This window comes from Acanthopagrus latus, chromosome 15 (assembly GCF_904848185.1).
Source record: "Acanthopagrus latus isolate v.2019 chromosome 15, fAcaLat1.1, whole genome shotgun sequence".
In the NCBI taxonomy this organism is placed as follows: Eukaryota; Metazoa; Chordata; class Actinopteri; order Spariformes; family Sparidae; genus Acanthopagrus; species Acanthopagrus latus.
The window spans coordinates 8,883,599-8,895,891 of record NC_051053.1 but is presented as its reverse complement, the minus strand read 5'-3'; the positions used below and the strand labels follow the sequence as shown (position 1 = coordinate 8,895,891).

The window sequence follows — 12,293 nt, the reverse complement described above, 5'->3', positions numbered from 1 at the left end:
ACAGCAAAGACAGTGGATACAAGCTATCTTGCAGAAAGACAATATCCAGACTGCTAGAAAATCACATTTGTGTTTCCAATTCAATTTCGGTAACAACTGTCCATGCTCATATTTGTAAGTGATCGATTAGGTATTATGTCCATGCATTGTTACCCCATCTGCCTTGGTTGCTACAATAAGGACCTGTGTAGGTATGTGACCACACACTGACCAGTATGCTGCAGGCCAGGTGAATGCATCAAGATAAATCGTCCCTCTCTTCATACCACAGCAATATCTAGTTGCGGTGCAGATCCCTGCCACCACACCAGACAGCATCACTGACAGATGAGTTTAAGATTTGCAGTAATGCTGGCAGGCTTACCATGCTCTGACCGTGACATCAGTGTGGTGTGCTGGTTGCCAGTGGTGTAAGAAACAGTTTGAAATCTGATTGAAACAGGCAGAATGTGGCACACACAGTATCCAGAAATTCTACTCTAATTTGATTTCAACGCCGCCAGGAATGTGGTTTTAATCTGATTTTCAAATTAAGTTCCCCTGTGTCCAGACTTGATGAATTAGTCTGACTCCTATCTGGATGTGCCAAACATCGGCTTTCCCAAACAGAACCATTTTGTAGTTGCACTTGGGCCCTTGTTGTTTCACTCAGGTAATCAAGATCTGGGGGCCCAAGCACCTGCAGTCAAGTTCGGTTTCCTATTTTGGTCATGAACTTAACAGCAGCACAAAACATGCTGAAGTTACTTGGATTTAAAAATGTAATTGCCATAGAATTTGATTCCACTGTTCACCAGTGGGTTAGGAAGTCATCAATAAATGTCATCTGTCTCAGTTAGCGATGGCCATTACTGAAATATCCCATCATGCACCTGCATAGCATTAGTGCTGCCATTTCAGAGAGGTGTTCCTTCAAAATTATGAATTTACAATTGATTGTAAGCCTATAAACAGTTCCGCGTTTGATTTCAACAGTGCCTAAATACGCCATGCGATGGTGGCATTTGTGCTATTGTTGTTTTGGCCTGTAGTACCCCTCAAAAACACCTGAGAACATATATACTGGGCCAAGTGGAACAGTGGTTCCCAAATGTGTGGGGTGTGCCAAGGGATTTTGTTACAACCATACTTTATTATGTCAATATACTGACATACATACATACTTACTTACATACATACGTAATAATCATCAGTAATGATGATATAAAGACCAAGTCAGTAAATTTGGCAGGTATTGGAACAAGAAGAACCATCTGGTCATTTCAGAAAATGATATCACTTTACTGTAGGAAAGTCTTCAAAACCTGAAAAAGACAAAGCTTTGACCATGTAACAACAAACAACAACAAACATCATGTAATAAATGTAATATTGTTTAATTTATTGATCATAAATATGTTATATACAGTTAGTTGTGTGAGATGTATTCTAGTGTCTACTGTCACTGTTTTCTGAAGCTATTCACTGTTAAACTTATGTTCAGTCCTCTTTTCATACATTTGCATCCAACAAAACACAGCCTTGTCACTCCACTACAGTTGTTCTGCACTTTGACTAGCTTCATACACAATATGCATAGTGCACCCTTCTTAAGACAAAGACATTCGGCTGAGTACTGTCATATTCTGATGAATACATATTCATTTCTGTTCAGTTTTGTTCAGTTGTGTTGTTTTCACATTGAATTGAAGGCTCCGCTACAAAGGAGGTTCAAATATGATTTTTTTCATCCTCATTACTTGCCCATGCTTATTGTATGTATTGTATGTAGCTTAGAGCGGATGGAAAAGAGGGCGCTCAATAAACATTGTGTGTGGTCGGTGAAAAAAAAAAGGAAAGGTCAGGAGTTAGGTCTAGATTTTCTGTTCCTGACAAATCAGTCTAGATTCACTTATTTCTAGCGTGAGAAGAAAGTTTTTACATTCTAAATCTGGCTTTAAAGGAAAAACTGTGAATTATTGAGTGGCTTTTACCTTTCAGTTCATGCCCTTGACCATAAAACTATATTTAAAAGTGAATTCCTAAAATAGGTCTGATAGATGTTACATTTAAAAATCTACTTGGGGAATATGGAGAATAGATGATGTTATCTTGCCACACTGATTATGTAAGTGTGTACGCTGCCCTAGATCATAGTATAACATGTAAGTTTAAAAGCAGCATCCATTACAGCTACTGAAGCTGTTACAGTAGCAGCAGTTACAGAACCCCCTTGAGAAAAAAATGGATTTTGCCTCCACTTTACCACAGACAGTGTCTTTGAGTGACAGACTCATTTGCCAGGTTTTTGTGGGTGGATGTTTATGCAAATGTCTCTCCTCTGTGGGCTGAAATAGCCATCCAGTGACAGGCCAAAACTAACTGGGTTGAAATGCAGGAACATGCAACCGAGAGGCTGAAAGCAGTGCATAATTTACATTAACATCTCTGGCACCGCACAACAAGGGCTTGATAAAAAATTACCACATTAAATCAGCCCACACAAAAGTTAGAATTGTTATTATTTTTTTAATTTAATTTTTTTTGCCTATTTAAAAAATGACAAGAAATGTTCGAGACATCTGACAGTGTTTATTCACACTAAGAGCTTCAAAGCCTCGCCCTCACTTGAGAACTGTGGAGCAAAGCCGCAAAACACTCATGTGAATGTTCATGTTTTCTTAAAAGGATGAATAGCACGATTGTGGAGACCCACTCTGAAGGGTTTTGCGTTCAAAATGAAATTTGTCATATGAGAATCACAATTGTTGCCGTCCAGTGTTGTTTGTACAATGAGCTAAATTGTTACTTTAATGCTGTGAAGCAAAGAAACCCGACCTTCATTACACACCGAGTACTAGTTGAATTCAGTTGAAGCGAGTTCATAGTGTTCCTTCTTTTCCTCCTGAATGAGGCTGCTGGAATATTCTTTCTTTTTCTTTTTTTCTTTTATTTTTTTAAGGGCAGGAAATCAAACATGATGGTTACTACTGAATTATGCATATGATGCTAGCAAAGAAAAACGTGTATAATAAGAACATGAGACGGTCTTCATCTACAGAGACTCATTATTGTCATGTTTGCATTCATATAGAAAACCTTTTTGAAGGAAACAAGAGCAAAACAACGGTGGGTACTCCTTTGATTTGCAAGGTTCACTTATCTGTTACTCATAAATTGCAAAATAGAGGCTGGATGCTGTGATGTCAAAGCAAGATGCGCAATTATGAATGGAAATGTTTCCATGATAAGTATGCATTGCTGCTGTGGCGAGGAAACGGCACTGTGGCATACTGCATGGAGCCTTGTACAAAGAACAGAATCAGCTCGACCGTGCATATGCTGCAACGGCACAATTGATGCAGCACCAGGGTGCTGCATGATAAGATGTTAAACAAGTGATTCGAAAACCCAGAAGGTCCTTGATATATAAAGTGTTTAACCTCAAACATAGTCATTTAAAAGAAATGTGCGAAACAGTCTTTGGTAACACTTGATATAAACCAGAATTAGTAAAAGTATTTTTTTTTAGAACTGTTAACAATAATGAAATGCTTACTATTTATTAAGCAGTTGTAAAGCTTTATAAACATCTATTGCATTTTCATAATGGCCATCCAAATAATGTCTATAGATGAAATACACAGTGTTGGTAAAATAACTATTAATTTAAGTCTAACTATAAATTAAGCATTTATTGATGATGGTCACTACCAAGTCTTTCACATTGACATTTCTTCACTATTCCTCCCATAATTTTTGTGAATTGTTCAGCATTAACATGATGAATCAAGCAGCAGAGACACTGATACGTTAAAAAAAAAAAAAAAAAAAAAAGCTACTACCCACATTTACTTCTCTTCATTTGTACTGGGAAACCATCAAACAGTCCATCAAACCAGCCTCAATTCAGCGTTTTCACTGTCTACAAGGCGGTGGAGGCTTAGATTTGTTGCTCCGTGTTATTTTTATTTAATGGGCAAAGCCGAGCTGAATGAGAGCTCGAATGCTAAACAGGCGAATCTGTGGCATTTCAAGAAGAATTTATGAGTAGTTGTGGGAGCTGGTGTGCTGCGTGGATATACAGGCACACAAATCTACCGCCGTTTTGGAATTCATAACAAGAAACATGCAAACAGGTGGGATGCAAACACTAATAAATCAGACCCGCACGTTTTTCCGCATTGCTTATTCAGGGTTTTTTGCTGGTGAGGCGCCACGAAGAGGTGTGGCCGCCTCGCATCAGAGAATTAGACATCGCATTACGTAAGCCATTACTCTGATTACGATTCCTGCTGTAATGTGACGTTGTTATAGGCCACAACTGCTACTCACACTGTTTATCACATTTGTTTTTACTGTAGGCTGTTAAGTTAAAAAGGAGGACCTGTCACCTCTGTGACACTGCAGAAGTGATGGAGATGGGCTGATGCAGTGATTTAAGAAATGTAGATTTGAGATATTCTGGACAATTCATAGTTACTTTGACTTGATATGTAACCGTCAGTGTTGAACTGTAACTAAGTACATTCACTTGAGTACTCTTGAGCACTCTTTTTTATTTATTTCAATGCCATGCTCCTTTATTCTTCACTACAGTTTAGATAGAAATGTTGTTCTTTGAACTCCACCTTATCTATATGTATGATGAATATAATATAACTACTATCTCTGGTTTTATAAAATGAGCTCCAACTCAATAAACTACAGCACATTATTGCATTGATGATTTATGTATTTATAATAACCATCATGACTAAATGGTAAATATGTAGTTAATTAAACTTTAGGTGATGCTATTTACTGCTTTATAAACATGTATAAAGCAATTTTAACATTTATAAATATAAGTTGCCTTAACTCTAAATAAGCTATTATTATTGTGGATTAGGGTGTTGCCAATTCATATTTCCCCTTGTGTATTCTATTTCTGCATTTGAACAACAACACCAGGGTTGTAAAATGTGATTTTATGGTACGGAAGATTTTTAAAAAAAAGTGTTTTCATTTAAGGTAGTTTCAACATTTATTTTTTTTAATCAGCATTCTGGGGGCATGTTAACTGTAACATCTATTCATGCAGTATTGCTATGCATGCAACGATTCTCTCGGTGAAATGCTTTCTAGATGCCTGCAAACCATAAATCATGTCCACACTTTTTAAATTGTATTTCAGGTTTTTACCTCCTTCCAGGCTTTCTGCATTTCATTGCATCCTGTCTGCAGTTCAGCTGTGCCAACACAAGGCTTTAATTTACTTTAAGGCAGTTTGCAGTACACAGTCTGGGTATAGCAGAGAGTTATCACTCTGACTTCCAATTGCCATGCTGCTGAAACAGAGCCTCAAGACTGAGATCACAAATCCATGTCAAATGAACCGCAGAATTCACAGCTGATCTGCATCCACCCCACTGTCAGGTTATCATCATTAGCATCGGGGCTGGATCTACGTTCTGGAGAGTCGAAGCACAGTACCTCTAATTAAAAATGAAGAAAATGTCAAATTAGTCTGTGTTGATTATTAAAAATAATGAACTCTCGACGAAAAGTTAAGTTTTACAACTGAAATTTAACAAAATACCCAGAACAATTGCATAAATACATGACATTGCCCTTTGCTAATTGAGCCCTGTGAAATAACTAAGACTAATTTAACTCCAGCATAAAATTTTATTGTTCGTATCAGACCCCATCTCTTCTTTTAAGCAGCTAATTGGGAAAATAGGTTTTCAGGCCCTTTTAATAAAGCAATTATCCACAAGTGCTATTAAATAATATCGATAACTGCACAAGTACAAGTTTTATCTTTTTAATCCTTCATCTTGCTGTACAAAATAAAAACCATGCCAGGCCTCATGTGGTGGACCCAATACTTTATTTTATCATAAATTTGTAATAGCTGGAAAACTGAGACTTTTGTGGTCCCAGAGAGCCCATTTGCATCCATGTGTGACAGCGTGAGTGGCTTAAGCAGAACTTTAAACATGGCAACAGTTTTTGCGGTTTTATGTCTTTGTGTAACACGACTTAGGAGTCACCTCAGAGCCTCATGAATTTTTATAGCCGGAAACAGCAATCTCGCCCGCTTGAAGAATATACCGTTTATATATGTACATTCTTTAGCCTCGTGCAGCAAAGGACTGCATGCTCACTCACGTCTAGACTCCATTATCTTTTTTCTAATAATCACAGTCTTGCAGATCCAGAAGTAATTTTTGACCTCATTTCTGTGTGTTTCACAAAACCGAAGCTGTGTAATTGATTACAGCATAAAACTTAATCGTTCCCCACTCTGCGGCATGCTTTTTTTTTTTTTTTTTTTTTTTAAATGGGCAAAAATCTAATGCGCAGCTAATGGACAAAAAAAAAAAAAGAAAAGATGGCTGGCACTTTCACGCTGATTCTTCAGGGTCCTGCAGTCTATCATGCTTTTTTGGGTTGACCTTGTCATTTCTCTACAACTTTCTTCGGCATTTCTCTACACAGCTGCCTCGGGAGGTTGAGTACAGAAGGATGAACACAGAAGAAGCATCCACTAAACCAAGCATCTGAAAATCCATGAGCTGAACCCAGGGACAGTATTTACAGTAGGCTTCAAGGTGGAATAATTCCGCTCAGGATTTTAGAGAGAATTGGGACATGGGATAGTCAAGGTATTTACTATCGCTAAAGACAAATAATGCATGTCGATAAAACAAACAGATTCTGTGCTGTTGGGCTGAGCTCTCTCCTTCACTGAATTGGAACTAAAATGGCCTCCAAGTGTACTGAACAATGGGGGTGAGCATAATGCAGTGTGACTACTGAGTGACTTGACTGAGATCCAAAGTGAATAAAAGGCCTCACTATGTGAGGCAGCGAGGCTGAGCTGCTGCAGTGCTCAGGACTTTGGCGGGTGACAGTGCATTAGAACGCTTCACACACTTTTGATTTGCCAATAAAATCCTATTGCCATTTTCCACATGGCACACTGTCTGTGTCGTCAGAAAGTGTAATGATCAAATACGCAGCCGCACAAAGAAGCATCTGCATTCGGTCTGAAGGTGGATAGGTTTCTTAGATAGTATGAAAAACTTTAGCAGGAAAGGAATGACATCTCTTCCCCTCTTTGTCACTCTTGTTACACAAAGCAAGAAAATCCAAAAGAACGAACTGATTTATTTTAATATACAGTATTAAATATTGCATGTTAGAATCAAATCAATCTGTGACAATTTTCTCTCAAGTGGAAAACAAGAGGACTGGGACTCAAATCTGTGATGTCACAGTCATTTCTAACCTACTTCTTGTACCAACAATGAATTTAGAAGCCCACTTTTTGGGCTCATAAAATATTAACTTGAATATTCTGCATTGCATATGAGCTTCAGATCTGCATAGCGTCATCGGGTTTGAAACAAATTACGAACCCGTATCACCACAAAGCATCTCACTGTCGCTGCCACGTTTGTCATCTCTCTCCACGGGCCAATAACCAGCACGGAAACAGGAAGTGGAGCCAGAGATGAACTGAAATATCTGACAGAATCAAAATGATGTTTGCAAGGAAAAATCTCAGATTTCCCCTTTTCATTTTAAAGGAATTACTATGCAAAACAGCCTCTCCACTGGCAATATTTCAGGACACAGAAAGTCACAAGTCTTTCTCCCATAATAGAGAGTGATAGTGACATGACATGTCACCATTCAAGGTTTCATTAAGAGTGAACACCTTGGAAGACAAGCAACAAAGCACAACCCTCTCAAACAATGAAACTCTTTGACCCTGATCCTTGAAAACTGGCAAGTTCCAACCAAACGAGACAAAAGATGAGACACAATTCATCAGGCAAGGGCAGACTTGTTAGACTGAGCCACGAAACAAGACAATGCCTCATGATGTCGCTAATTTCCTTGAGCCAATAGCAATTTGCGTTGCGAATTTAAGGATTATAAACTTGCACACACGCAAACACCAGCGTTTGCACGGGATTGGATGAGGAGAGGGCAGATATCTGGGTGAGAGCGTGCTCTAAAATGTCTGCTGTCTGTAGAACGAAGGCCTCTTTATGCGCTTGATTCATCTTTTCAAAATGAAATTGCAGCAGTTACAACGTAGGGAACCTGTAAAACATTTTCTACTAGCTGTTCTTTTTTTTCTTTTGTCTACTCAAAAAGCTCTGAATCACTCCGGCCACAGCCAATCTGAGCATTCACTGGATTGAAGCAAGAAAACAGCCAGGACACGTCACCCATCTCAGAGCTGACACAGTCACTCATTCACCTATGGGCAGCTCGGAGTCATCGGCCTACTTGACTCGTGTGTGTGTGTGTGTGTGTGTGTGTGTGTGTGTGTGTGTGTGTGTGTGGGCTGTGGGAGGGAAACCCACACAAACAGACGGAAAGGAAATAGACAGAGAGTGAAAATCTGTCTTGCTGTGAGCGCCAATTGAATCTTAAATTGAATCTTTTTTTTTTTTATTTACAACTTTTTTTAATGTGATAAAAATAAAACTGCATAAATGACTCATCTGGGTCGTACATCGGTTAAGGATTTCATTGTGTCTCCGCGGCCACAAAATGAAGGAGTGAGGTCTATCTCTGTGCATCATCAGATAGTTAAGCTTAACCTTTAAAAATGTTGTTATCCTCCGTATGTGTGTGAAACACTGGCATGGCGGCGGTACACAACCTCCAGCCCTGCTCTTCTTTGATGTGCTCCAAAGCCATCCTCTACCAGGAACTGAGAAGATCAAAGACGAGCGATTTTATCAAATGGAGCCCTTGTCGACTGTTTGTAATGCTTTATTCTTCATCAGGAACACCCACTCTGTCACCACGATGCCACTGGAGACACAGTGCTCTTTAAAAAACCCAGCGGTGATCTCCCCCGTTATCCAGATGAAAACGGATTTATTCAAACCTCCCATCAACCGGCCCTATAAATAGAAGCTTGTGGAAAATCTTCTGAGAGGGGGAAAAAAAAAATAAGCTCTGCTCTTAAGCTGTTATTAACATGCTGATAGAAAAATGTCAAATGTTGTTCTGGGGGGGAGAGAGTTTTTTTTTTTTTTTCTATGGAAATTAAGCTGAACTCTTTCCCGGTTGTATTTGTTGGTTTTTGAACAGGAGATTCATTAAAATGACGAAATCGCCAGACCAAAAAACACACAGCTGAGTCATGCCTCCTGGTGTTGCTGCACATGCTACTTGACTGCAGAGTGAGTTGTAATGGTAATTTGCATCAGAAACCGCATGCATTATTGCCTGAGGGCTCTAGTGAAAGGGTAGGTGAACGATACTCAAAAACGAGTTCATCATCCACTCATCCGGTGAGTTTTGAAGGGAGAGTAACTCTCACAGAAGCATTAAAAATACCTTAGGTGTAGTGGTGGAATGTTTCTGGGGTAAAAAAAAAAAAAAAAAACCTGAATCGGTGCGTTTCAGGAACATGTGATCTAGCAGAAGGAGTCAACCAAACAGCTGAACGGCCACAATCGATATTCACCTGTTCGTCTTGATTAGCAAACTGCTACCTGTTCTCCACGGTGCTAAAATAGCAGCTGTTATATTTGAGGAAGTGCCACAGGGGGAAAAAAGCTCCATAACATTCCCTGCTATCATTAAACCCCCCCACCCCACCCCCCCAAAAAACCTAAAGGTTGACTCATTATTTTTGGTTCAGTGTGTCGTGATGAATGCCCCTCCTTTGTGTGTCACGGTAAACGCACCTCACCTCTGAAGTCTGCAGCGAATTCCTCAGGGGTTTTATTCTCTATCTCCTGCTATGTGGCATAAAATGCAAGCAGCAATGTGCCAAGACGGGCTCCCCTTTGTAATTCAAAAAGGCTACACAAGTGTGTTAACTGGAAGATCCCCCCCCCGCTACCTGGTGACACTAATGAACAGAACCGCCGTGACCTTATTATAAACATTTACTGTTAAATGTTCGTACCGCTAACTACCTGTGTGAGTGGGTGGATGTGTGCTGTGCATCATTAGTATGCATTTATGCACGTGTGCTGAAGCACGACTGCAGGCAGGCATGCCGACGATGCCATTTTCTTCTTTTGACTACGTGTTGATTAATGCTCCATTCCAACATACAGTGAAACACGTTGCATTGCTCTATGGCAACACTGGATAAAGTGGCACCCCCTACGTAACAGAGGTCTTTTTTTTTTTTTTTTATTCGGTCCTCTCAATGTAAACATGTTTAATTATCAGTCGCTGCAGATCTGACTGAGCACTGAAACCATGCGCACGAGTTTGAACCCCAGTCCAATCCGACACTGCTGCATCCATGATTCCAAAAAGGACGTGTCCATGTTGGCCACTGCTGGTCTTTGTCAGGATGACGCTGACATAAATGTACAACATACAAAATTTTCTTTGGATTTGCAGCCATTTTAGCTCTGTGCCAATGTGTAGGGAAAAAAAAAAACAGCCATTTTAAAAAAATTCACAGCAATGATAGTGCATTTTTAAATGCAGTCCAGCCAAATGAAAGACCCCCTTTAGGTGCTTTGGTTTGTGCTGCTGTGGTCTTTTTTTGAGATTATTATTATTTTTATTATTATTATTATTTTTTGCTGCACCCAACTCCTCTGGCAGCTTTTGTTTCTTGAAGTTGACACATTTCTGAGCCAACTGCGGCCTAAATCTATGTGTGCTCTTTGTTTCATGGGCCATCACACTTTCAAAACATGCAGTAAGGGCAGAGAAGGGAGTGATTGACGTGCACATTTGACTGCATACATGATTGCTATCTTATCTAGGTATACAGTAGTCCATTAAGTCTACAGTCTATTTCAGCATAAAGGGAGGAAGAGGACAGGATACTCACCTTCTTTAGGAGGCCTTTTCACTTCCGCGCTCAGGTTGCAGGTCTGCCCAGCTTGTAGTTGGGGCGACAAGCAACCCTCCGTTTGTGGATTCAAGGGTAAAACCACGTTGTTGAGCATGAGCATGCTCTCTGATTCTCCATCGCCTAAATGCTGGGGACACGTGCATTTCGTGTACACGATCCCACACGTCTCCACCGTCCCTTTCTCTAACTTCAGGCAGTTTTCCAGCCACGTACAAAGCACTTGACACCCAAACTGGCTGGGGCTCGCCTTATTCAACACCAAGAACTCCACAATGGACTTCTCCTCCTCATCCAGCTTCTGCGGCGTCAATCCGTTATAATCATAAGGGAAAACTCTCCGTAGCTGAACGAAATTCTTGTCATACAGCAAAAATACATAAATATTCTTCGAATCGCACAGGTACACTATAGACTCGTTGACTTTCAGCAACTCATTGATCTTTTCGTGCGAGTAATGGTCAAACTGATAAGCAAGCAAAGAATATTCAGAGCAGCTCAAGTCTCGCTTGTATAGCTTCAGGTAGATGCTGTATTTGGTAGGGTCTGGGTTCTCCAGCGTCCATGTACAGTTTGTATAGTTCTTAGGAAACATTTCAGTCACCGAGTACGATCCATAAATGACCCCCTTGACCAGAGTGGAACACCAATAATCTTGGGCACCAGTTAATCCAAACATAACCAGAAGATAGGTGGAAAATATATAAATCAACAGGTTTCGAACAGCCTTCATCCTATGTCATTTGGCCTGCAGGGAGAGATGGGAGAGAATTACACAAAGGGAGTTTTAAAAGCAAGAGCACACAGGGAGCACGTCAGGTGATTTCTGTCGGGGCTCGATCGGCGCCATTCACACGTTTTCTAGCCAGGGTCCTCGCACGAAAATGGAAGGAGAGAAGAAGGAAAAAAGACACATTGACCTCAGCAACACGTCTTTTGCATCCCCATCCTGCCTCCTTCATTACTATATTTTGTGCAAACATTGCCACCTTGTGGCTGCCTCACCCGTCTATTTATTTTTTTATTTATTCTGAGGGGGGTGAATGTTGAGGGGGGGTGCTGGTTGGTTGGGTGCAATAATGTGAGTCATTTAGACATTCATAATTGGGTCGTATTTGGGCAAATGGCACAATACTTTTTGAGAGAACTTCGCGCGTAGCCGATTGGAATATCTGGAAATCAGGGAGACGAAGTGGGTGAGAGGAGCTGTCCAAGTCGGCGCTCACGAGCCTGTGAGGGGACGCGGCTGCTCATTTTTACGCAGTAACCAGGATCTCTGTGAGAACTGGCTGCTCTCTGCCTGGTGAGGCTGCGTCCTCACACCGCACGCTTGAGAGTATGAGGGAAGGCAAAATTCACAATGGACTCATCTCTGTCTCTGTCTCTCTGCGTCCTGCCTGGTCACCATGCCTCCTCTCCTCCTCTCCTCTCCTCTCTTCCCCCTCTCTCTGCGCGCTTTCGCTCCACT

General features: G+C 40.5%; 2 protein-coding genes across 8 annotated transcripts in view; one reads left to right on the top strand and one right to left on the bottom strand.

Annotated features, from left to right (window-relative positions):
* Positions 1-12,293, top strand: part of eys (eyes shut homolog) — a 295,658-nt gene that overhangs the window by 39,187 nt on the left and 244,178 nt on the right. The window lies entirely within an intron of this gene.
* adgrb3 (adhesion G protein-coupled receptor B3) overlaps positions 1-12,293 on the bottom strand; it is a 122,003-nt gene that overhangs the window by 108,115 nt on the left and 1,595 nt on the right. For all 6 annotated transcript variants that reach the window (XM_037124911.1, XM_037124913.1, XM_037124912.1 and 3 more), the window contains exon 2: positions 10,805-11,573. In XM_037124911.1, coding sequence (XP_036980806.1) covers positions 10,805-11,558 — 754 coding nt within the window. In that variant the 5' untranslated portion in view covers positions 11,559-11,573. The remainder of the gene's footprint in view (positions 1-10,804; positions 11,574-12,293) is intronic.